This window comes from Gymnoscopelus microlampas, assembly GCF_963454915.1.
Source record: "Gymnoscopelus microlampas genome assembly, chromosome: 14".
NCBI classification, from domain to species: domain Eukaryota; kingdom Metazoa; phylum Chordata; class Actinopteri; order Myctophiformes; family Myctophidae; genus Gymnoscopelus; species Gymnoscopelus microlampas.
The window spans coordinates 37,506,233-37,532,266 of NC_139951.1; the positions used below are offsets into that span (position 1 = coordinate 37,506,233).

The window sequence follows — 26,034 nt, forward strand, 5'->3', positions numbered from 1 at the left end:
CGGGTGACATCAGAGCTGATCCCCGAATCTCTAGGGTATGTACTGTATTTGTTGCTCAATACTTCTGCAGATTACTCCTGGCAAATTACCATCAGCCAAATAATACCTTTACACCTGACATCTGAAGTTAGGAGTCAGGACAAGTCCGTTTGGCGTGTATAGGCCTTTGCAGCGGCCAGTGGGTGGCGGCCTATGGCAACATTTAACAGGTCAATTGAATGACTGAAGATGAGAGCATTACAGGGTGATTTAGATAGATACACTTTTTTTTATTACCAGATGTTCAGGCTGCTATGCGGCCTTCGTACCTAGAATCGCACGGTTTCAAGTGGTCTCACTCTCCATATAAGGGCATGTCACATCTGTGATGCCATGACAAAGTATATTTTCTTTCCTTCTGGATTCTTGACTTTGTCAGAACGATGGCATGTGCTGAGAATGGGCTCTAAAGCCTCTACCCCCCCCCCACCCTGACCCTCAACACACTACTCGGAGTACACTACTCCCTGTATGTTCATCTACGACTGTGGCCATGAATGATCAGGTTCGCTGAGGACACCCCAGTGGTAGGCCTGATGGCAGACAACGATGAGACAGCCTACAGGATAGAGGTGAACTTCACACAATGGTGCTGGGAAAACTACCTGTCTCTCAACATCAACAAGACCAAAGAGCTGCTCCTGGACTACAGGACACCCTTGCGGCATGCATAAATTCTCTATTGTGCTTTGCCAAATACTACACACAATACTACATGCAATAAATTGACTATTAACATTACTAATGCATGAATTGAAAGTCCAACTCGTGAAACAACTCGTCTTAGCTCTTTTAAATTAAATTTTATTGGAAAAGATACAGAAAATAATAAAGCAACATGGATTGTATAAATATCTGTGCAACCAAAATGAGCACTGAGGCACTTCCAATGCCTTCTGCTGCCATATGCTTATACAGACATTCACCTGCTTATGTCCATCGACTTAAAGAATACTACTCACAGAACTCAGTATAGCACGCTTACTTTTCCTCAAATTTTAACCACTCTCAACAATTCAACACACCTTGAGTTGTATATATTGTCCTATCTTCTAAACTAAAACAAGACGAGTCAAAAGGGTTCAGCAGAGAGGGGTATGTGGGCTAGACCGGGATAGTTTAACATTGGGAAGGCAGATACTTGTAGAAATGCATACAGTTGAGTCAGAATAACAAAAGCCGCAGTTAACAATGGATAGATGCACACTTAAGAAGTGTACAGCTAACAGACGGAAAAAACAATCACACAAGCCACCCGGCAGCAGCTCCGTTAATTGGGTTGAACTAATTCTGAAAGAACAAAATCTATTACGTTGATAATCATCATTGAATTACATTCTGTTGCAGTGCTTTGGCCCGAAAACCCCAATGGCACAATTAAATAGACAAAAACATTTAAGCCATACAGTATGCATTTAAAAGTTCTTTTTTTTTTTTACACTGACGTGAATGTCCTGAATCTGCTGTGCGGTGACATGATTCATCTTCAGCAAAGCGATGTTGGAGGAGTCCCATCGATGACATAAAGTGCAGCCAAATATGTATTCCCACGTTTTTTTCAACCTTACTTTGGATATAGCCGCTAGCCCCACACACAATTTTGGCAGTAGCAGTACTATATTTCAAAAACCAAAAAACTGGGGGAAACAACTACAGCTAAAGTGAGAGGACCATCATATGTTATTTTGTATACAGTGTATTGCGTGGCCACCTGCACAACCAAAGCCTTGGTTCTAGTCACTTTTATTTTTACACCAACATTTCCCACTCTCACAATTACACAGGATCACAACTTCCAGACCACATTCACCTCATTGTACACACACACTACCACAGTAACATTCACAACTCTCTCAGAAATACCAAACTCACCACCCAAGCCGCAGATTCCTTAGAAAAAGGAGTGGGTTACATACCACAATCTTTTATATTAATGGTAAATTATTCTCAAAGCACGTCATTAGCTCAAAAAGAAATAAATAATGTATATAACAACAATAGGATCAATAACACTGAAGTTTGGTTGTGTTTGTCCTGCGGGGTTATGCTAACGTTTTTACTCCCGTCTCACGGTGGTGCCGCTCGCCGAAAACGGCAGACCTACACAAGCTCACAATGCGTCAAGATGTGAAGCGTTGTGAGATTGTAGATCGGCCGTTTCCGGCGAGCAGCGTATAAATCGTGCTTTAGACCTGTGGTTCTCAAAGTGGGGTCCGGGGACCTCCAGGGGTCACAATGAAATTTAACCACTTTAACCATATTTTATACTTTGGCTATTCAAAAATAGCAGATCTACAGATTTGCACACATTTTCGAGATTTACAAGTTCATAGCACGGCACAAAGTGACGTGCTATGAACTTGTAAATCTTGGAAATATGTAAATCTTGAATTCTTTTGCAAATACTTGAATTATTATTTATTTTAAGCAAACATTTTTACTCAAACCTTTGCTTCTGGAGGTCCCTGGAAAAAAAAACTTTTCAGATGGGGGATCCGCGGCCAAATAGATATCAAATTGGGGGTCCTCCTTGACACGCAAAAGTTTGAGAACCACCGCTTTCTTTTAGACGCCCAGCTTGTTGGCGATGGTCATGACTACTTTGAGGATGGGCATGAAGGCGGAGATCTCGCTGAAGTTGCTGCTGCTGACCACCTGGGTGTGGATCTCCAAGCCGCGCTGGTAGCTCTGGCCGGCCACACAGCGACTGATCTCATGGAGCCCACCCAGGATATGCTGTGAAAGCTATGCAGAGGAAAGATATGATATTTACTATTGGTACACAAGCGTAGCTGAATTTAGAGTAAACTCACAAGTTGTCTGGACTCCATTTATTCAATACAAAGGGATGTTTTACTTTTAGTCTAATTTTATTTCACTAAATATCATAACATTTCATTTGCCAGGCCGTGATGGCATCGAAATGATTTTCACTTAGCTGCATGCTGAAAATAGCCGATCTACAAGTTCACGCGACGCGTTGTGAGCTTGTAGATCAACTATTTTCAGTCTGTGACACCCGCGCGCACCTATGATCACTTGTCTTAGTTCTACTGGATCTATTCTCCACTATAGTCCCTCCAAAACATTTTAGACTAGTTTTTATTTGTTGACGAAATTGTCAGTATATTTAGTCATAGTTTTAGTCATCATAGCTTAGTTTTTAATTTCGTTTCGTTTTCTTAAGTGAAAAAAGGTGGTCAACAGACATTTTTCCTAGTCGACGAAATCAACTATTCAATAAGCAATATGTTGATAGTTCCTTACCGACTGCTCTCTCAGCTTGTCATATAGGAATCCCAGGCGCTTGGCTGCATCATCAAGTTTCCTTTTTGTTTGCTGCAATGCAATGCAAAATAAATATATTTTTAAGAACATTTTTGTTTTTATAATTAACTTCATAAAAACTTGTCCAAAAACTGTTACTTTTCAGGATTCAAATACAAAAAAACCCCCCAGAAAAGTCAGCAGATCTGCTACTTTTGATACATTTGTGTGACGCCGAAGTATGATCAAGTAGGGCGTTAATCCCCCCCCCCCCCCAAAAAAAAAGAACACAAAAAGTTTGAATATGGAGATGGGAGGTTTATGGCCCGACAGCAACGAAATATTGAACACCAACCAGTGTGACAAGCTCTAGAGACTTACTGGATCTCCTGCTGCTAGCTGGCACCGCTGCACCAGGCTGTCGAAGGTACTTCTGAGCACCATGTGTTCAGCAGGGATCTCCCGCTGCTCCACCCTCTCTGCTGGCAGCTGCTGGAGGAGCTGAGGGAACAAATTCAACCCACAGATCACTAGAGACACCGATTCCGACGCCCATAACTTGCATAATGCCAGCCTGACAGCGTGTCGCAGGTCCGACGACCTTTGCTGCGTGTCACCACCCCCCCCCATCTCTCTCCCCATTGCTACAGCCTACTTTCCCTATCCCTCTCTAAATAAAGGCATAAAAAAAAAAAGCCCCCCCAAAAAAAAATCTTTAAAAAGAATAGTACAGTAAGAGTATAAAGCCGTAGTGCAACATCATGAAGCATTCAAAATACCAAATAATTGATGACTGTAAATGGCATATCATCATGTGATAAATTACACAGTAACGGACTGAAATAGACCGACATCCTCGCTGATACCGATACCAGTATCGGCAGCTTTTCCGATACCAATACCTACAAACCACTGCTACATCCACCCGACACGTCCAAAACCGCTACTTTTCAGGATAAAAAAAATAAAATAGCAATAGCTATATATATATATATATATAGCAGTATAGCAACAGATGCCCCTTCAACGCCCCCCCCCCCAAAAAAAAAATAACAAAACACAAAAAACAATTAAATGAATACATAAAAAAATAACAGATGCTAATTAATTGACACCGACCTGTACACTGGGCTCCTGAGGGGCTCCGGGAGGGACCTGGGGGTGGTGGTCATGTGGTTGAGGGGCCTCAACCGGAAAGCCCATCACGGGGGCGGTGATGGGCGCGGGTGGAGTGTAGTTCTCAGGGACCTGCACACAGAAGACAGGCAGCACACACCAGGCAGGGGCAGAGGTTTAGAACACGTGGTTCTCAAACATTTTCATATCAAGGTCCATTAATCATTCGGCATTTGAGCCACGGACCACCGTTTGATGAGATTTAGCCTCTCAGACCCAAGACTTAGAGTATTTTGTTATCGTTGGATACAATTTTGACCACAATTACATCCATGCTGTATTGATGTTGGTACAAATAGGAGAGATAACAGGGCAACGTTGATCAAAATAACAATTCTTTAATTAAGTAATGCAGATGTTTATCAATTATTTAACTCTTGAGAGCGTAAAAAGAAACCAAATGGACCCTTAGGGGTCCATTTGGTTTCATTTTACACTCTCAAGAGTTAAAGATCTATAATGGTCCCTTTGGTTACCAACTCTCCATCATTTAGCAGGGGACCACCTGGAACCCCCTCAAGGACCACTGGTGGTCCCCGGATCACTGGTTGAGAACAACTGGTTTAGAACAGTGGTTCTCAAACATTTTTTGGCTCAGGGCACTCCTGTAAATAACGTTTTCACCCATGGCACCCCCTGAATTACATAGTTACTTTACAGCACCTTACATTTTTTGTCATATTACGGTACATTAATATGAAAATATAAAATAACTTCATACTTGACATTTAACCACTTGAACCCCAGTATCCCTATTCTAGGGGGGAACATTAGCCAAAAATAACCTATATCAAAAATAGCAGATCTACAAGCTCACAACGTGTCGCATTGCGAAACGTTATGAGCTTGTAGATCTGCTATTTTTGACAAGAGATTTGGTCTAGATTGAAAAAGAAAGCACCGGGTACAGTGCAATTAATAAGAGGGTCTAAGTGGTTAAACTGAATTCATATTGATAAATTCCAAATATTATCATAGTATCCTGCAGCACCCCTGGACTTGCATCACGGCACCCACTCTGAGAAACCTTTAGAAAACATGCTAGTGGTCAACATGCTAAGATAATGAATTCTGCGGTGATGTTCGGTTGGTTGAAAATCTTGAAATCGCTCAAAATAAGCTGCAATACATCATTTTGTTCTATGGCCTCGCCAAACTTTGTTTTGCAAGAAAGAAGTATGCTGCAGCATTGACCTTGTTCATAGCATCTCATAACATGTTTAAAAAACTAAATTGAAGACCAATATTGCAACCCTTATCTCAGTTACTCATTTATACTGTAGTCATTACATCTACACTAAACACTCTGATTATCCAGTTAATATGAATAATATTAAAGGGGTTACTGATATCAAGACCAAATAATCAGTAGGCAGCATGCAAAAAACGGCACGCTTGTTAATGCAGAGTCCATTCATCGGGTTATCGTCACAGGTTATACACTTATGCCACATTCCGTTTATTTATTACAACACACTTACTACTACCGTCCTGGGTTCTCCATTCCCCCTTTGTCAGATAGGAGAACCTAGAGCTGGCCAATATGAATTCAAAGTGTTATCATGATATTTGTGGACTAAAAAATATCATTCTAAAACGGTTAGTCCCAATCCTTCATTGGCTGGTTTCCGTTTAGTAGCCATCAGTGGTGGAAAGTAAATAAGTACATGTACTCAAGTACTGTACTTAAGTACAATTTTGAGGTATTTGTACTTTACTTGAGTATTTCCTATTTCCAATACTTTTACTTCTATTCCACTACATCTCAGAGGCAAATATTGTACTTTTACTCCACTACAATTATTTGAAAACTTTAGTTACTAGTTACTTTGTAGATTTTGATTATTATTACAAAACATACAATAACCACTTATATACATTTCGGCCATTTGAAAATAGCCGATCTACAAGCTCACAATGCGTGTCTAAAATAACCAGTAGATCGGCTATATTCACCAGGCGACACAACTGTGCAATGGAGTATAAATGAAGCATTAGTGTTCTGCATCTGACCCTCTTCTTTCAATCCGTCTCGACAGACAGAGTGAGGTGCAGACTATTCTAGGTCAATAAGCACAAAAGGTACCTTCTTTTTCCTGGGTCCACCTCGTACCGCTGGTGGATCATTCCATCCGTCTTGACCTCCTGTAACAGAGCGGATACAGTATTAGACCAACAGATCAATAAATCTGATCATCCAATCAAATACCCAAGCAGCCAAAGATGAGCCTTTATCAAACAAGTAACCAAGATTAGTCTACATGGCAAAAGCATTTAAAAAGGAGGGAAACATATTATATTCATGTTGTACAATTTCTGTCCGTTAATCGAGTACCACCGCAAGAACAACAAACCAAAAAAAAAGATTACGGCAAATGGCCAAGCGGCATCTAAGAAAAGAGGTTGTGGTTGTGGTCACGGCTATGGATGTTGTTAGCAAAACTGAAAACTCATTTGCAATATTAAATATTTCATATACAGTATAATAAAAGAAAACAGGTTATTTTCATTAGTTGGGTTATTACCTAAGCCTAGTGTATACTGTATATATTCTGTATGTCACTGTCTGCAAATGTGTCCACCAGAGGGTGTGGAAAATGCCAAAACCAAATTGGGCTGAAACATGGACTCACCGATTATGCACAACAGGTTGCTTTAGTTTATATTATATCCATTCTTAAGTCATTACATTAACCTCAAGCATGTAGCCGCAAAAGCAAACACTACCAATTACACTCTTATGTCATATTATCCAGCCTAAATGGCTATCCACACCAAGAACAACTATAGACTTAATAACAGATAGTTTCACAAAATTGTTCAAACTCATGTGGATGGTGGGAGTCCAGACAACAAGCAACGGTGAATGATATCGTTGGGATAACTTTCAGAGTCATTTGATAAACGATTACGTTCAACACGTCACTCACGTTCAACACATCACTCATGTTCAACAGAACGTAATCGTTCATCAGTGTGGATGCTCACATCATTATCGTTATCGTTATAGTTAACATTCTTGGTGTGGACGGGCCCTTAACCCTGTCACCTTGATCGTCACAGTGGGAACTCAGCCAAGGAAAGTGTCCTGAAAAGTCAAATGAATAGGACATCTCAACAGCATGGAATGTTACAGGAATGAACGTTGGGAGTTCCTAGTTACTTTGTACAGTTTGTAGCACGTCATTGTTTTCTTTGTGCTCTACAGAATTTGACCCTTTAGGCCCTGAGGCCGATTCTGCAAATGCCTTCTAAATTCTATCAGTTTTCTGAAAAACCTACAGTATTTTGCTATATATATCGTTGCCTGTCGGGCAGAAACCTCTTACGTATTTCCAAATTTATTTTGTAAATTAATTCCTTACTTGATCATACCACAGCGTCACACAAAAGCATCAAAAGTAGCAGATCCAGAAGCTCTAAACGCGGCGTGAGGCGACACGTTTTGAGCTTGTAGACCTGCTACTTTTGCTACTTCTGAATTTTGAATCCTGAAAAGTAACAGTTTTGGACATGTGAGGTTTCCACCCGACAGAGACGATATTTAGCTAAAATCTAAAAAGGTCCATTCATTTGTTGACTAGTAGTGTGTACAAATGTTCGTTTTAAAAATATATATATTCAAAGATTTGCACAAACTTTCAAGGGGGGACCCCTTGGTACCCCCCCAAGGACCCCTGGAGGTCCCCGGACCCCACTTTGAGAACCAATGTGCTAAACAGTAAATAGTGCGTGGTGGTGACTGGCAGTGGGCTCTGCAGTGCTGTGTGGGTCTACCTGTGGGAGGTGGAAGGACAGCAGGAGCAGGGTAGGGATTTGCAGCAGGAGCTCCGGGCCCTCCCTGTGGGTATCCTGGGCCGAGGGACGGGTACGGACCGGGTGCCATGATGGAAGGCGGCGCGGGGGGGCCCTGGTTGTGCACTGCTGGCCCCCCAGGGTACATGGGGACAGGAGGGGCTCCGGGCTGAGAGCACGGGGGCATGATGGGGCCCGACGGCAAAGACGTGGAGGGTATGAAGCCTATCGGCGGCACCCCGGGGCTGGGCATGGGAGGCAGGCCACCCGGGGCGCACGAATGAGACGGCAACGGGGGTCCTGATAAGTTAGCGGCTGGCATAGAGGGACCTGGCGGAGGGAAGGATGGGGGTCCACCCAGCGGCTGAGGATGGAACGGCTGTTGAATGATGCCTGATGAGAGAGAGGACAAAACACAAAACGTCACATCTGATCTGAAGACTCTCAACTCAGTCATGAGTGAATAGGCACAACAGTTAATCAAACTGATTGCACGGATTACTGTATATATATTTTTTTACTAAAATAGCTGATCTACAAACCCACAACGCGTTGCTTTGATCGGCTATTTTTGTGCAACACTGTTGTACAACAAAATATAAAAAAGGGTTTAAGTGATTAATCGGACTAATCGATTTAGTCAATTATGAAAAATCTATTCGACCTTTTTCGCGTTAATTCGATGATAAACATACATTTTTAAACATCATTCTCAATTACTCGAAGAATGGAAAAAAGTAATAGACAGAATAATAATTAAGAAGATAATGGATAGTTGCAGCCCTAGAATGGACACACGGCAGACCTGGAGCGGTAGCGGGATGTTGGGGGTAGGGAGGCCGTAAGCCGGGGCGTGGTGCGCTAGGGGGGAGGACAGCGGAGGAAGGAGGCAGGCCAGGCCCGGTGTTGGCAGGAGCAGCTTGTGGAGTGAAAACGGAGGGCATTGGAGGCTGCCCAACAGGAGCCATCTGGGCTGGAGGAGCAGGCTGGTACTGACCCTGTGGTGCAAGGGTCAAGGCTTAATCATTTCAAGTCTTTAATGTTGCTACATCAGTGGTTCTCAAACGTTTTCATGTCATGGACCCCCCAAAATGATATGCATTTGGCCGCAGACCCCCATCTCAAAATATGTTGTTCCAGGAACCCCCCCCAGAAAAAAAGATTTGAGTTACAAATGTTCGCTTTAAAAAAAAATATATATATATATTTAAAGATTTCACGATTTAAAAAAAATAACAGATATATAAGCTCACTATGAGCTTGTAGATCTGCTATTTTTGAATAGCAAAATAAATCTAAAATGACACAGATACGTAATGGGTTAAGAAATGGGACGACATCCATTAGGACAGTGATTCTCAAACCTTTTCCTGTCAAGGACCTCCAAATTAATATGTATTTTTTGACCACGGACCCCCATCTGGAAAAAAATGGTGCCAGGGATCCCATACAAGATTTTTGCTGTTAAAATGTTTTTAAAATATTCCAAATGTTTACATTTTTTTCAAGATTTTTTGCAAATAGCCAATATATATATATATAGGGTATATAAACAGATTTTGATGCTATATTAACTAATTTAGCTGAGGACCCCCTCAAGGATCCCTGGGGGTCCCCGGACCCCCACGTTGAGAACCAGGGCATTAGAACACTGCAATATTGTGTAGTTTACATTCATTTTCAAGACTGGATTCACAAAGTCACTGAGAATGTAATACCATGACTTGTGCTTTTTGTGCAGGTGGCTGAGCAGCAGGAGCGGGCTGGGCTGGAGTCAAGTCCACTTTGTCGTAGGGGACGGGGGGGCGCTGTCCCACTACAGCCCCTCCCTGAGCATGGAACAGCCTGTCTTTCAGCATCATGATCCCTGGCTGGAGACAGAGAAATACACAGTATGCACTAAATGCCTCAAATGTAGCTGTAATTGTAGCACTAGGGATGGGAATTTACAGATATCTAACACATATAAAACTAAACTAAAGAAACAGATATGGATCGATAACTGAAATCATTTTTTAAATATATATGTATACATTTATACCGTCACCAATCCATTCAATCATTTTCCCCTTCTTACCTCTCCTACTTTACCCTATGTCTATCCTCTCTCTTCTCACAAAAACTACAAATAAATTGAGCGCACTCTAACTCTTACAACCGCTTCTTTACAGCCGTGACGTGACAATAAAGATTAAAGTTTCGGATTATATATCGTCTGCCGGGTGGAAACCTCATATGTCCATATGAGGTTTCTGCCCGACAGCAACGATATCTGGAAGTATGCCGTTGTTTTGGACATTACATTTGATAACTGAGCTGCAGGGTGTTCCACAGGTGTTATACAATGTACAGCAGAGTGGAAGCAGTAGCTCTACAGTTACACCTGCTCACACTGAGCCATATTTAATGTGACACTGGGACAAAGAAAAAGCTTCCTTTTCTTAAGACAGATTTAGTTGCATGCCGGTGTTGCACGACTACAATAGCAGATCTACAAGCTCACAACGCGTTGTGCTGGATAAAAAAGAAATGTCAAAACGACTTGTTTCTGTAAAGCAGATTAGTTTGATAGCGTTTGGGCATTACATTCTCTTCTTTTTCACTACTTTTGTAAAGTACGTTGGGTTAGTTTGGAAGACATCATGATTTGTGTGCATGGGGATCTCATCTTAAACAAGCTTAGTGCTTAATGAGCTTTCCAGTTTAGTAGACCTTGTAATGTGAATGTGTACTTCCATGTACTGTTATGTACTGTCATGTACTGTTCTCATGTCTTACTAAATAAAGTACATCAATCAATCAATCATGGTTGCCATACTGGGAACTAGGCATCCTACAACAAGGAAACAGTGCCACCCCATGGATTAAAGTTGTAACTACACAATTCATATAAGGGAATTTGACAGGGACATTTTACTATTCCGCCTCAGACAAAGCCAAACAAATTCCCAAATTTCAAGCAGTTTGACACTTCCGCTAAAGATAAATAATGCCTGTGCTCTTCCACATTTTTTGAACAGCTGCTAAAATATATTGTACCCGTCTTAAGATGTTTATCATACTGCTGTTCTACCTGTACTGTATTTCTATCTCATCCAGTATTGTTTATGTATTTATTCATTTATTATTGTCTTGTTATATTGTAGTGTTGTGTTGTGTCTGTTGTGCAGAATCTCCGTGGAACACATTTCACTGCATGTTCATGTATGAGTTAAGTGACAAATAAACAATTCTTGATTCAGAGATTTAGGGCCCTATTTTGCACGCCCCCCTTACCCCTTATGTCTAAACTTATTAGCCATATTTTACTATTTTGAAAAACCTTTTAAAAGTGTTCAACTAGCCGATCTACATCGACACATTGTGAGCTTGTAGATCGGCTATTTGAACTATTAAATGTTTTTTCAAAATAGTAAAAACTGGCAAAAAAAGTTTAGGGGTATTGTACCTGGGAAAATAGGTTGATAAACAATAATAGTATCGACAAGTTGATTACCCATGCCATCCCTAATTATATGCACACATATTACGATCTAATAAAAAGAAAAAAAGGGTTTGATCGTGAAAGAAAATGTATGAAGAAAATCCGGGTCTTGAACAAGGTGTGCTGGCTCAGGTCTCTCTTACCTGGTCAGAGTTCTCAGGCAGGTAGGCCATGGCAGTGGACAGGCTCCCCTCTGCAGCCAGTATACCAGCATAACAAGTCAGTTTCTCTGCCAAGACGTTGCTCTGTACCGACACCTCAACGTTGCGGAGGCGCTCGATTGACTTGCGCAGGACCATCACCTTCTCAACTAGATCCTGCCGAGCACACACACACGTCACAACATGCATCACTCTATGTCAGTGGATCTCAACCTTTTCAGGCAGCGACCCCCCAAAATAATCATATTTGAACTGGGGAACCCACCAAAATAAATCATATTTGAACTGGGGACCGCCCCAAATGAATCAAATTTGAACTGGGAACCCCCCCACCCTGACAAGCACTTGGAATTGTAGGAGTTGAGGCATTACATTTAGTTTGACTCAGTTCCAATAGATAAATATTGTGAAAAAATAGCTGACCTAGAAGCTCACAATGCCTCGCAGCGTGAGGTGTTGTGAGCTTGTAGACCGGCTATTTTAAAATGTTTTGACTCTTATGTTATTTGACAATTTGGCAATGTTTGACCAGTTTTTATAGTATAGTTTCTTGATTACTTTTGATGCAGTAATGGTCTTTTTTTATTTATTTTATCTTAAGGTATTAAAAAGGTCTTAAAAGTAATTAAATTGTCATTTTACTGTCATCTGGGGACTACCCCCCCCCCCCCACACTTTTCAAGGAGTTTACTAAAGTGTGCGAAAACACATCAGTGATTTTTGGAATGAAAAGAGACCAAGGCACATGGCCGGGACGGCCCCTATTTTATACAACAGCTTTGGGGATGTTTACAACCCGAGTCTCTGGAAGGCGTAAACAACAATACCTCTAGACCGAGGGGGCTGGAGCAGTCCTTCTGCAGAGCCCAGCATTCCACCAGCTTCTCCACGTTCCCAGAGCAGATGTAACAGAGACATGCCTGCAGGCATCGCTTCTCTGCTCCCTCACCCTCCAAACGCGCTCCCAGAGTGTCTACCGAAGGGCAGAGGGAGAGGATGACAGGAAGGACAAAAGACAGGAGAGAATTGGGGGGTGGGGGGGGGGGGGGGGGTGGGGGTTGAGAGAATGAGGCGGTTGGGGACAGATGTAGACATGTTAAGAGGGCAGGTAATTACAAACCCCTCTGGAACTAATTGGTGCAACTTCGCCTTGAGGCGAGACGAGTCGCTGTGTGATTCATGCTCTGAGCTCCTTCCTGAACAACTCACCACACAGGTACGCAAACTCTTCTGGGTGAGCGTAGGTCAGGAGAGCTGCAAGGGCCTCCTTCCAGTTGTCCAACTCACAGCTCTGCACGATGTCTTTCCAGTTCTGCGTCACCACCGACGAGATGAGCTGCGGAAACCGGACATAATAGAGTTGACGTACAATACCTGATAGGAAGGCTGGACGTGCATGATGTATCTAGTGTGTAATCTCTCAAGAACAGATTCCGACCTGCGGTGGAATCTGTCGGAGCGGTTCGTCCTAACCAGTGCGCATTGGCTAAAAGTGGGCGTGCCTTCAGATCAGGAAGTGGGCCGCGCTTTACCCAATCAAATGTAGTGGGCGGGATTCACGTGTCCATCCACCATGATCCACCCTCCCCCCCTCGAAACTAGCCGAAACTAATTTAACAATAGCGTCCTCGGAGCGGACAAAACCACGGAAAGATATTCACATTTTAAATTACTCTTTCATCATAGAAACAAGTGGGCTTATAACCAAAACCATCCATGTTCTCTGGGAGAAGTGGTGTTAGTGTTCCGTGTAGAAATATTGTTAGTGGGAATGAAAACATGGTCGCACCAACCGGAAGTGATGCGCTATAGGCAGACATGAAACCGGTGTTTCCCTGCGCTCTAGTCTAACATTATACTCCTGCCAGACTCCACAGAATATCAGAAAAGCAGAGGTCGCTGTTTTTCATTTTCTGTGGGGTCTGGCTACGCGAGACTATCTAGTGTGTGGTTATAACTAAAAAAGGATCAGAAGCCGACCAATACATAGTTTGGCTGAGATGTGGTCATTATAACTCTCTTTACGACATCAGATAAGACAATTATGCAGCCGATGTGTCCATTTTTTTGTATATACAGTAAGTGTTATGAATTAAGACACATTGATAATTTATCCTGTATTTGCCTGTTTGAACATTGCTCTTTACTAGAATCGTTCCGGGATAGGGAACTTAATACAAGTGTGAACTGCAGTAGCAATTTGTGAACCTAATTTGTACACTTGCAGAGTTATGGGGGTCATTGAAATTAAAGGTTTTTAGAACCACTGATCTAGGAATACATAAAAATTCCATTTATAATTGATTCAAATTCAAAATATTGACTGTAAATGAAACATCATACTCGCCGATTCCGACACCAGCTTTTAAGCAGCATCGGCACCTTTTCCGATACTGGTATCGGTATCGGAACAACTTTACTAAAAACAATGATGTGAAGTCTCACCATAGAGATGCTGTTCCGCTGCTCATCCAGGTATCTCTGCTGGGTCTTCTGCAGAAGCTCCTCTCCCCCGCTGATAGACAACAGGATGGCCTCGGCGTATCGCCCGTCGTTCAGACACAGGTCCACGGCTCCCTCAAAGTTGCCCACCAGCAGAGCCTGGCTGATCAGGCCATCAGTATCTTCAACAACAAGGGAACAAAAAGCAGATGAGCGTTCAGCTAAAAAAGGAATACATACAGGGCTCGGGTGGCGCAGTGGTGAAGTCCCTGCCCACCACCACGGAGGTTGTGGGTTCGAATCCACCAGTGGTGCATACGGCTTTGTCGGGCGTGTCTATGCGAACACAATTCCCTCCCCTGTGTTTGGGGGAGGGAATTGTTGACAATAATTGACAATTATTTGTCACTGCATGTATTCCTACGAGTAGGGGGGGCACATGTCAGCAGGGAGTGTTGGGCGGGAAGAGTAGGGCGAAGGCCCTACGTCCTCTCAGTGAGGGCTCCCCACTGGCAGGTGAGTCAGTAGGATACGACAGCAGTGACAACACAGAAATGTGTGTAATGAGGAATTAATTGGCATAACGACTACATTGGGGAGAAAAGGGTGGTAAAAATAATTGGCATCTCTAAAAAATAAAAGAAGGAACACAGGTATGACTTGCAGATATCCAACAGAGAGATAAAATATGGAATACTTGGAACTTTTTAAGTTTACCAGATGAGACGGGGATCTGAAAGTTGGGACTCTCCTTTGGGACGTTATTGAAGAAGTCCAGCGGTGAGGCGGAACCAGATGTCCTGATGTCACCTGCAGCGCTGGCCTCGTCAGACCTCTGCAAGGACAACAGCAACTTGATTTAACAAAAACTAAATGATGGCCTCAAAAAGTTGAGTGACACTGATGAAGGCCTAGGCTAGGGGGTCTGTTTTTATTTTAATCCGTCCCCTGAATGTTTCATTAAAAGACAGAAAAGATATTATAACTATATTCTAAGAGTACGGACCCTCAATTCCTTTTTAGATACCACAATTTACCACAACATTTTTTAAGGAATCCTAACCTCAGTGGAAAGCAGCTGCATCTTTTCAGCCAAATCTTTAGCATCCACTCCATGTCCGTTGGGCTGCAAATTCTTCCCCAGGCATTTTGAAATCTAGATGAAAATAATCCAGTTAAGACTAAGTTCATAGGTTCTAAGTGCTCACAATACAGAGAAAACATTGCACCAGGCATCCAATGCCTGGTTAAAAATACTGCATACATGTAAAACAAATGACAGTGTACCTTTCTGTCCAATTCATCTTTGCTGAAACCCAAAAGTCTGAGGAATTTAACTCGGGCTTCATCTTCAAAGTTGACCTGTAAAAGTTAAGAGGCAACTTTACAGAGACAGTTTACAAAAAAAAACGTTCTACACACCAAATGATGGACAGAGGATTTATAATGAGCTTGTAATAAGTTCATACGCTATAAAGTAGGAAAACGACTAAATAAGATAAACTAATTGTGGAGGTGAGATAACAATCAGCTGAGTCTTAACCTAATTCAACAAAACATAAAAAAGGAAGCAAACATACACTACAAAACCAAGTGACAAAGCTGAATCAAAGACACAGTGATTATGGGTAGGGATGGGATATGATATGAAACGTCACGATTATTGTGGCAAAAACAATTGCGATTAACGATATTATCGCAATAATTATGCTTAAAACTTAAAATGCCACTTTAGTTAACCACTTCAAACCCCTTGCATCCCTAGCTGATTTAGCCGGACAATTTCACGATAAATTAAAATCTCTGCCATACATCCCTAATTATGGGATCTGTCCCTATTCTGGGCATGTCATAGAATAGGTGAACAACAGGCGAAAACATGCGAACATTGTGGGCTTGTAAATCAGCTATTTTCGGCGATGACATTTGGTGCAGACGGGAAGTTGTGAAGCTTACCAAAAGGAACTTCCATATGTCCTGATCAGCCTCCGTCTGTGCATTTTGGATCTTCCCCTGGCAGTAGTTGGCGAAGGAGCCTGACTCCAGCGCCATCTGCAGCTCCTTGGAGCGCTGGAGGAACTGGGTCTCCGTGGTCACCTGGCTGACGAACACCTGTCTGGGGACGATGGACGGCGGGCTCTGCACCGGCGCCGGCTTGGGGTTCTCGAATGTGATCAGCTTCCCACCAAACTGACACGGAAGAAACCACATGGTTAAGGTAAAACTCTCACGCCTGAAAAAAAATTGTTGAGCCAAGTGCCAATATGCGATTAGAGAAACAGCGTGAAAGGAGCCCCCAGCCCTACACACACTAGCGTTTCATAAACAACAAGTAAGACGCACGAACGCGGGAAGCGAACGCAGCTTGAAAATAACAATAAGAAGAATAGAAAGGAATGACATGGAGAAATCTCAAACTGTCCTCAAACTAAGGGGTTTTCAACTTGCCATCCGGCCTGAAATATGCACAAATGACATGGAATTCTTAGATATCCCAATAGATGAACTCGTCTAGATGCTTTTAGATGTGTTATTTTTGACTGTAGCTGCTATATTTCTCTCAGAGGAGTGTAATTAGTCACCCAGGGGCAGGCGGATTTCAGCCACACTGAGATCTGTCAGCAGCCAATGAGAGCGTGAGTCACATGGGGGCGCGGCTGCACACAGGCAGTGCACACAGACGGACACACAGACACACAACCCGAGCACGGTTTCATAGTAAGCTCACTTGCGCGAACGCAGCGGAAAATTAGCACAAGTAAGACGCGCGAACGCTGGAAGCGAACGCAGCTCGAAAATAACAATAAGAAGAATAGAAAGGAATGAGCAATTACTTGCCATCCGGCCTGAAATATGCACAAATGACATGGAATTCTTAGATATCCCAATAGATGAACTCGTGTAGATGCTTGCAGATGTGTTATTTCTGACTGTTGCTGCTATATTTTTGTCAGGAGGAGTGTAATTTGTCACCCAGGGGCACAGGCGCATTTCAGCCACACTGTAGTGCATGCAGGCAATGAGAGCGTGACTCACATGGGGGCAGCCAATGAGAGCGTGAGTGACATGGGGGCGCGGCTGCACACATACTGCACACAGACAGACACACAAGCCGAGCCGAGTGTCATAGTATGCTCCACTTGGTCGCAACAATATCTAGAAATATGATGTTTTGGTAGCCATACAGCCAACCAGTTGGAGAAATTATAGATTGATGTCCTTTAACATAATTTTAGAGAACTTTGTGCACTAAAATTAAAGATTAAAAATGTGTTTTTAAATATATTGTCTTTATGCGCAATGAATCTAGAATATATGAAAGTTTCACTTTTTGAATCATATTACGGAAGAAAATTTACTTTAGATAGATAGATAGATAGATCTGTATACAGTAGGTTTTCAGTGTTGTCAAACTCACAGCAAATGAAGCCCCCACTGGCCTGCGGACCCACTTGGGTGGCTTTTTCAGAGGGGGAACGATGGTGGTCTGCCCTGTGGGCTGAGGAACTTGAAGGGGAGGGAGTGCTTGTCCCGTCCCAAAAGGGTCCATTGAGTCAAATGAGGAGGATATCTGTGGTAAAAAAAAACAATGCTAAGATTTAGCGCAAGGAAGCACTTACGCTTTATACGATATACATCGTTGTACGACAAATAGCCGATCTACAAGCTCACAACACTTCGTGAGCTTGTAGATCAGCTATTTTCGCTATTTCTTTATTTTTAGTTGTAGATTTGACCTAAGGGAACAAAAGTAAAGTAAGACATGAGAGCCTATACCTTATCTACAGTACTTTGCTGCTGAGCCTCCAAGCTCCCTCCCATCACGGAGTAGACACTGATCCTCCCGTCAAACGAAGCTGCGGACAGCAGTGCAGGGTTCCTGGGACACCACTGAACGTCAAAACACCACTGGTTGATCGTAGGCAGCTCATAAATGACCTGGAACAAAGAGACACGCGATGCGTTAGTGGCGTGCTATTATATTATAACAATAAATTGTGCAAATGAATCAAGAAGTTCACAAAGAAGCAGCTGCCACTGCAGCAGGGCCATACTTCTCCAGTGTTGGGATTCCAGCAGAGGATGCGGTTGTCTTTAGCACTACTGAGAAGGAGCTCAGAGTCCGCTTGGCTCCAGGATATGGACAGAATTCCCCTGAAGTGACAATTAATCCCAAAACATTAACTTAAAAACCAAAATAATATAGCAATAATAGTCCAAAAGACATATTCATCGTGAAATAGGGAAATAGTGATAGCCTTTACCTTGTGTGGTTCTCAAAGACCTTGAGGGGGGATGTGGCAAAGCGTAGATCCCACATCTGCATCACCGGCAGACGGTCGTCTTCAGAGGCCAACACCAACTGTGTGGCCACGTCAGGGTGCCACAGCATTCCTGAACAGTGCATCTGGAAACACATAAAAATCATTGAGAGACACACAAATATACAGATTTGCTTTAGGGTGGAATGTCATTGGTATGGAAGTGATCAAGTCTTCACTGTAAAATCCTGAGTGCTAATTTAAAGGCGGTGTAATTGATATGTTTATAAGGCTCTATATTCCGAAGTAATCATTGCCATAGGCGCTGATTTATGTGCTCTCTAGTCGGGGCTCAACTCGACCCGCTGAGTCTATAAATGTATGGAAGGATGACTGTTATTGCTTAAACATGTAACTTTATACATTTTGTGGGAGATAATATGCTATATAGTTGTTAAAAAGTTACACAGTGGTGCTTTAACTCTCTGAGAGTATACAAATGGAACCAAATGGACCCATTTGGAGTTACAAAAGATTTTTGCTGTGTTGCTCATTTGAATCCATCCACCCACCCTGTTGCTGTGGTCACTGATCTTGATGATGGGTTCGTTCTTTCTCAGGTCCCAGACCACTGCCTTGCCACTGGGGTCGGCGGAGGCCAGGATGTGCTGGACCTGCCTGTTCCACGACACAACACTGATATCCTCAGCAGGCTGCAATGCAAGGAGGACACCGTCACTTTCAAACACACAGACAGACAGACAACTGTGCAGTGGTGGAAAAAGTCCTCAATTTTTCTTTAAGTATCAATACTGCAATGTAGAAACACTCTGTTACAGGTATAATTCCGGAATAAAAAATGTACTTGAAAAGTACTGGTATCAAAATGTACTTAAAGTACAAATAGACAATCTGTAGATCACTATTTTAGAAATGTTCAGGTTTATTAAAACATTTTAACACTTTTTTGGAAATGTTCTAAAGAAAATGTACACTCGTAATTTGTACTTTTCAATACTTGAGTATTTACTTGAGCATATACTTTGTCCACCACCGATTGCCAGCAATCAGTCATCTGAGAGTCAAATGATGTAATCACAGTTCACATGCCATGCTATCAGTGTTAATATTGATCACTCAAGATTCGATCCCCAAACAGCTGACGCTGATGACGCACTGGGATGAGACACACACACACACACACACACACACACACACACACACTCGTTGAAATCTAAATACGTGCAACAATCTCTTGTATTTAATTTAAAATGTATTCAGATGCCATTCTGATTAGATTTTAGGCATTACGTGCAGTATACACACACACACACACACACCCCAATCAACATCTACAGTACATCAAAGAAGCCACACACTGAAATCAGATTTTCTTTTTGTTATTCTTTACACAACGTTCCTGCAAAGAATTACATTAATAATTTACTGTTATGATCTTTGAGATGTTTTTATAAAACAAAGATGGAATTGTCCACCTGAAAAGGTATTATTATTATTATTATTATCGTTCCCACAAGCACAAGGAAATTAACCCATTAAAACCCGGGAAAGCCGTGTCATTTTAGATTTTTTGCGTTGGCTATTCAAAAATAGCAGATATACAAGCTCACAGTGCGTCACTTGGGTCGTGCCGCGCTGCGAGCTTGTACATCTGCTATTTTTGAACATTCTTTGAAAAATCTTGAAAGTGTGAGAGCCACTGATTTAGAGGGCATTTGTAGAATCAGCCTCAGGTCTTAATGGGTTAAACAGAACACACCGCACACACCGAACGGCAACTTTCATTCTTACCTCACCCGGCTACAAAAAAAGGTAAGGGAACAGGGAGACCACAGTTCAACTCAACTTCTGCTGTGGCATTGTGCTTTCTGCTTTCAGTTTGGACTTCAAGAGCCAATGTGGGTCAACATTTCATCAAACATAACCCCCCAGCACCCCCTAAACATTATAACTTTATAGAACATGTGTATGGGTGCAACAGAGCAACTAGTCCATGTAATTGGTTATCTAAAAATAAATACATTTTAGTAAAATAATCGATCGAAATTGGGCAAGTCATTGCTGACAAAAACGTGAAAGAAATACCGAAAATAGCAAATCTACAAGCTTTTTTATTTGCTATTTTTCCATTACATCATTGTACAACAAAGTATAAAATAGGTGTTAAGTAGTTATAAGACCAATTTTTTCATGTTGATTTAAAAAAAAAATATATATATAAAAAAAGGGCTTCAGGTTCATTCAAATAATCTAAAAGTAACCAATAGAATAAATCGGTAAGAAAATAATCAATGGTTAATACTGTAAATGTTTAACATTCAAAGTATTACTTATCCAGTTACCTGTGTCTTTGTTCCAGGTGTCATTGGGTTGTTAAAATTGTTGAGATCCCAGATGTATATTTCTGAATCGTTGGCCCCTGATGCAAGGAGATTGCTCTAAAAGAGATTCAAATCGATCAGACACGTGGAATAGTGAACTAAGGCACTGTCTGGTTCTCAGCCTTTTCTGAGTTCTAGACCACTAACATATTTTGAAAAAATCAACTCAAGTTGTTAATTAAAAAACTATTAATATTTAACATCAATGATCTGAAAGCCAGACTTGTAAATGTTTTCCAATGGACCACCTATAATTATGCCACTGGTTGAAAAACAGTGTGCTATGGGATGACTTCACTCTGATGGCATCGATTACCTTAAAGGGGTTGAAGTCAAGTGCTCTGATGGGACCTGTGTGCTTGTCAGACTGTCCCACGATTGCGTCTCCTCCAGATATGATGGCTTCTGGGTTATATACCGTTAATATGCCGTTCTCACTGCCACCAACCAATCTTCCCTCAGAATCGTCTGCTCCCAATCCAAAATTAACCCATATGATACTGTGCAACCTATTGGAACACAGAAATGTTATGACATGGTGAGCAGATGCATTTAGTTCAAGACCTCAGCTTTGCTGATCGGAGTGTAGGTGTAAGAGAGAGAGCAAACGCTTCAAACACAGCACCTTCGATTTAACTTGACGTAAGCGTCATTGAGGCTTTCTTTGCGTTTACTAAACGTAACCACGCCTCGAGTTGGTGTAATAGTTTAGAATGACACATGTAGATTCCAACTGGTTTCTCCTTAACGAGCCAAATGCTGATAAATCTTTAGTTGTGGGGCAGATAAGCTTCTCTGGTCTAACGGCCACTGGAGAAAATAACAAACTATTTTTGGAGTACATCGTCTATGCCAGAAATGTGTCAAAAGATATTTTTTTTATGTTTAGAAAATAAACATATTAATTAATTAATCAATTTACAAATTAAATAATGAATACATACATATAATAATAGATTTTTTTAAGCAAAGGTTAAAATAAAAATTCTGCTAAATTCAAAACTTCAAATCCCTTAGAAACTCCCGTGGATGAACAAAAACAGAGTGTTAATTCATGGACTCACCTGTTTGAGGTCGGTAATGACCCTTTGAGCTTCATGTCCAGGGAGGGGTCCGCAAAATCCACCTCAAATATCTCCAGTGCAGCAGTGGTGTTGAAGGAGGCATCGAGCTGGTGAGCCGACGTGCCTGTTGCATCATTGACACAAAACAAAAACAGGTACTACTGAAAACCTGCAACGCTCTGCAACGTTCAAATTCTTTACCAAAAAAAAAACATCTTACTTGCACATTTCATACATCCTATAATACATTTCTAAACCCAAAACCCCCCAAAAAAACCTGCCACTGTGTGGGACTAAACACAAAAACAACATATCAATGTCACTAACAAGACACGCCACAACGTGCAGAATTACTACGCGCAGTCTGTAGGCCACTTCATACTGCTCAGCACACATCTGCCCCCTCGCAGCATAATTAATTGCGGCCAACACAAACTCACAACATTACAGTCGGCCATGTTGTTCCTTAGCGTCATCGCCGACCACCGCCCAACGAGACCCAAGTGAGGTCAGACAACACACTCCATATTTGGGCATAGCTCCATTGGGAACATCTCCTATTATGGCTTTATATATTATAGAGACCAACAAACACAAAGCACCGCGCAGCGGATAGGGGGGAGGGGCGCGCAGCGCCCCGACCCTCTAGTTAATGAAATTCCAAGGCATGATCATAAAAGAAAAGCCGGGTAAAGCATGCACAGTCAAATAGTCAGTGTTGATCTATCCAGAATCCAGATGTAACTCTGAGTGTACAAATGGGCCCGTATTTCGGTATTTGTACACTCTCAGATAGGGCTGTCACGATTACAACATTTAAGTTGAGGATTAATTGCCACGATTTAATTGTGTTTTTGGTATTGAACGATGGAACATATGAATTAAAAAATGCCTTTTAGGCTTCGTAATCAAAAGTTCCACATGACATATTTAATCATTTTACACTTAACACATTGACTGCCAGAGTTTATTCCAAATTTACCCCCTTGGCTGCCAGCGATTTGCGTGTTTTTTTGTTTTCTCTATTTTCTGCATTTAAATGCATTTAAGTTTCTCAGGCCATGGTTTTGAACACATACGACGATCGACCAGCAGAGCGCAGCAAAATGACACCCTCGATGACTCGCTGACTCGCCCCCCCCCTCCCTCCAGGCTCAAACAGTCAAAACAACATGAACCGGATGTGATTGTCTTCGACAATCTCTGATCGGCTTGTGATACGATGTGATACACGACGACGATGCCTGATCGTCACCCGGACCAAAGAAAATAAAAGGGGAGCTTTCCCTTTGTATTTTATAGCGTGTCCAAAAAAGGGGTTTTCTCTATTCTGGACGAAAATGACCGGAGAAAAACGATGTGACCCGGAAACGAAAATTTTTTTTTACATCCGGCTTCGGGTGAGTGTGACGTAGGCGGAAAACGAAAGTGATGATGAAAAGTAAACAGACCCGCGCGATCACAGATGAAACCAATGAAAATACCTAATATCGAGATAACTCGATCTAGGCAGTCGAGCGCTGGATTACTATTATCGAGTTAACTCGATCTAGGCAGTCGATGTGTTAAAAAAAACTTAAAAGTAGCTGAAATAGCTGATCTACAAGCTTACAACGCGTCACTTCGTGACCCGTTGTAAGCTTGTAGATCAGCTATTTCAGCTTTTTTCAATGTATGACATTTTTCAACATGGAAACAATTATGACAAAATAATTGTGATTATCTCAAATAATTGCGATTAGACGATTATGTAATAATTGTGACAGGCCCACTCCCAGAGTTCATTCATTACACTGCAGTTGTTGTTGCAGCTACATTACCTAATGCCAGGTAGATGGGATGGTGGCTTGCAGGACTCCAGGCCTGGTGGGCGGTCCTCTGGATCTCCTTCAGTCTCATCTTCCTGCACCGTCCGCGGTTATGTTTGCAAGGTCCTGGACAGACAATCAAACAGCTTTAATGCGTTGCGGTGGATTTCCAATTCAGTGCAAACTTCCTTGCTTTTGTTGTAGCTTCAAGAATGTGTCTTACATGTGCACATTAACTCATGATTTGTGACACTTGGTTGTGATATTAGTTATCGGTCACTTTTTCAAGTAAGTTAATACATGCGCACGCTTGCGCTTTATGTACTGTATATTTTATATGATTATCCTGACCCCCCCCCCTGTTTCTTTCTCTATTCTTGTAACTATTTGTTACCAGAAACACGTTGGGAGGTGACAATTTGATGAATTCCAATGGAAACAAGGCATAGGCTTTCTTGGGTTTAAAATCCTCTTAGCAGACCTTGTATTGAACTGTAATTTCCTGTGCTTTTTCTATCAATCATTTAAAATAATTTGACCCACTCTTTTACACCTGTAAACTTGTGATGTGACAAATAAACCTGAAGATTAAGTTCTACAATATAAAGAAATGATAGTACGACTGATTGGTTCCCTACTGATGCACAGTATATATTACTCTGACTCTGTTATATTAGATATTTACCTCACTGGTTGTCAAAGTGGGTCCCAGGGACCCCCTGGAATTCTTGAGGGGCTTCCAGGGGGTCCCCAGCAAAATGAGGAGCATTTTAAACACTTAAACCTCTATTTTATTTTTCTTTAGATCTGCTATTTACGAAAACATGTTGTCCCTGCTGACATCTTTTCAAATCGGGATCCAATCGAGGCAAAACATCAATTTGCATGTCCTTGACAATATGAAAACGTTGTCTGGTTAAACTAATATTAGCATTTCATGTGTCATCCTTTGCAGAGGATACGCGTCTACTAACCGGTTAAGCCTGATTCATACTAGTTGCATGTTGTAAATAGCAGATCTGCAAGCTTGTAGATCTACTAGTATTTACTGAGCACAACACCGGTACGCAACTAGTACTGTATGGGGCGTTAGACCTCTATATGCGTCCACACACGGTCGAGACATTAATAACAACATAACGGTAACACGTCTGCACTATAATGTTCACTATCACACCCTGCTTTGGCTTGAGCAATAAGCTGATGATCACAGGGTAACTCTATGGGTGGTACGTGTCTCTTCTCTGACTCAACTCAACCACACTACTTGCGACGCGTTGTGGTGAGCTTGTAGATCTGCTGCCTATTTTCAATACATTTTTGAAAAAAAAAATCCTGAACAATTTAGAGGTTGACAACACAAATTCCCCTATGGGACTCCACCCTAGCTGTCACAAAACCTTATCAGATTGGGGTCCACAAATACATTTTTGGGGGTCACTCCCTGAGAGTCCCTGACATGGACAATGTTTGAGAACCACTGATTTAAAAAAGGAATCATTTGACACTTTGAACCCCATGCAAACACAGTTTAAAGAGACGTGTAGTGATTATTTGCTAAGCTCATGTTCCTTGGTATTAGTCAAGTCAGAGCCTGAAGCTACTAGCCGCCGTTAGCTAGCTAGACCCACCTAGTTGGCCTTGTTGATAAAACTTAAGCCACATATTTAGCCACTATTTATCTGTATTGTTTTTTTATACCACCGACGGACAGTCATTTGAATGTAATAATAGCACTCACGTCAGAGTCGTTATTTGAAGTCCCAATAAGTCAAGCCAATGAAAACAATCCACTGCTGCTAGCTGCTGCTGCTTCAACCAGCGACAACCTGAGCACTGGTGGGACTCCCTGCTTCTTTGGTGTTTGGCCCAGGTGGGCGTGGTTATATGCCTATCCCTAACCCTAATCCTAACCTTATAATAACCTCAACTATGGCTAAATAAACCTAACCTTAACCTCACTACAATTACGCCTAAACCCAACCTTAACCTCACTTAAGCTATGCCTAAACCTAACCCTTACCCTTAACTTAACCTCACTAAAACTATGCCTATTAAACCTTCACAGGAAGTGTCAGGAACTGTGCCTAAACCTAAACCTCACAAACACTATGCCTAAACTTAAACCTAACAA

At 41.9% G+C, this 26,034-nt stretch overlaps 1 protein-coding gene across 2 annotated transcripts; it reads right to left on the reverse strand.

Annotated features, from left to right (window-relative positions):
* Positions 1 to 826: 826 nt before the first annotated feature.
* sec31b (SEC31 homolog B, COPII coat complex component) lies at positions 827 to 25,753 on the reverse strand. 2 transcript variants are annotated; one of them, XM_084078507.1, is made up of 27 exons: positions 25,642 to 25,753; positions 23,913 to 24,026; positions 22,093 to 22,216; positions 21,345 to 21,537; positions 20,990 to 21,085; positions 19,199 to 19,339; positions 18,630 to 18,772; positions 18,420 to 18,519; positions 18,142 to 18,303; positions 17,783 to 17,935; positions 16,321 to 16,554; positions 15,652 to 15,726; positions 15,428 to 15,520; positions 15,082 to 15,199; positions 14,368 to 14,546; positions 13,132 to 13,258; positions 12,750 to 12,895; positions 11,905 to 12,078; positions 9,996 to 10,148; positions 9,083 to 9,275; positions 8,260 to 8,670; positions 7,532 to 7,570; positions 6,569 to 6,627; positions 4,426 to 4,554; positions 3,688 to 3,807; positions 3,307 to 3,378; positions 827 to 2,784 (listed from the first exon to the last, which is right to left on the reverse strand). In XM_084078507.1, the coding sequence occupies exons 2-27, from the start codon at positions 23,989 to 23,991 to the stop codon at positions 2,605 to 2,607; spliced, it is 3,693 nt and encodes a 1,230-aa protein (XP_083934633.1). In that variant the 5' UTR covers positions 23,992 to 24,026; positions 25,642 to 25,753; the 3' UTR covers positions 827 to 2,604. The 2 variants fall into 2 exon arrangements, with proteins under 2 accessions (XP_083934633.1, XP_083934634.1); XM_084078508.1 differs by lacking the exon at positions 7,532 to 7,570.
* Positions 25,754 to 26,034: the final 281 nt, after the last annotated feature.

Excerpts from the sequence above, each read along its gene's own strand:
- sec31b (XM_084078507.1), bottom strand. The coding sequence starts at position 23,991 with ATGAGACTGAAGGAGATCCAGAGGACCGCCCACCAGGCCTGGAGTCCT. Across the intron at positions 12,896-13,131 it reads AGAGTTTGCGTACCTGTGTG|ACACTCTGGGAGCGCGTTTG; the intron begins GTGAGTTGTTCA and ends GCCCTTCGGTAG. Across the intron at positions 2,785-3,306 it reads ACAAGCTGAGAGAGCAGTCG|CTTTCACAGCATATCCTGGG; the intron begins GTAAGGAACTAT and ends TCCTCTGCATAG.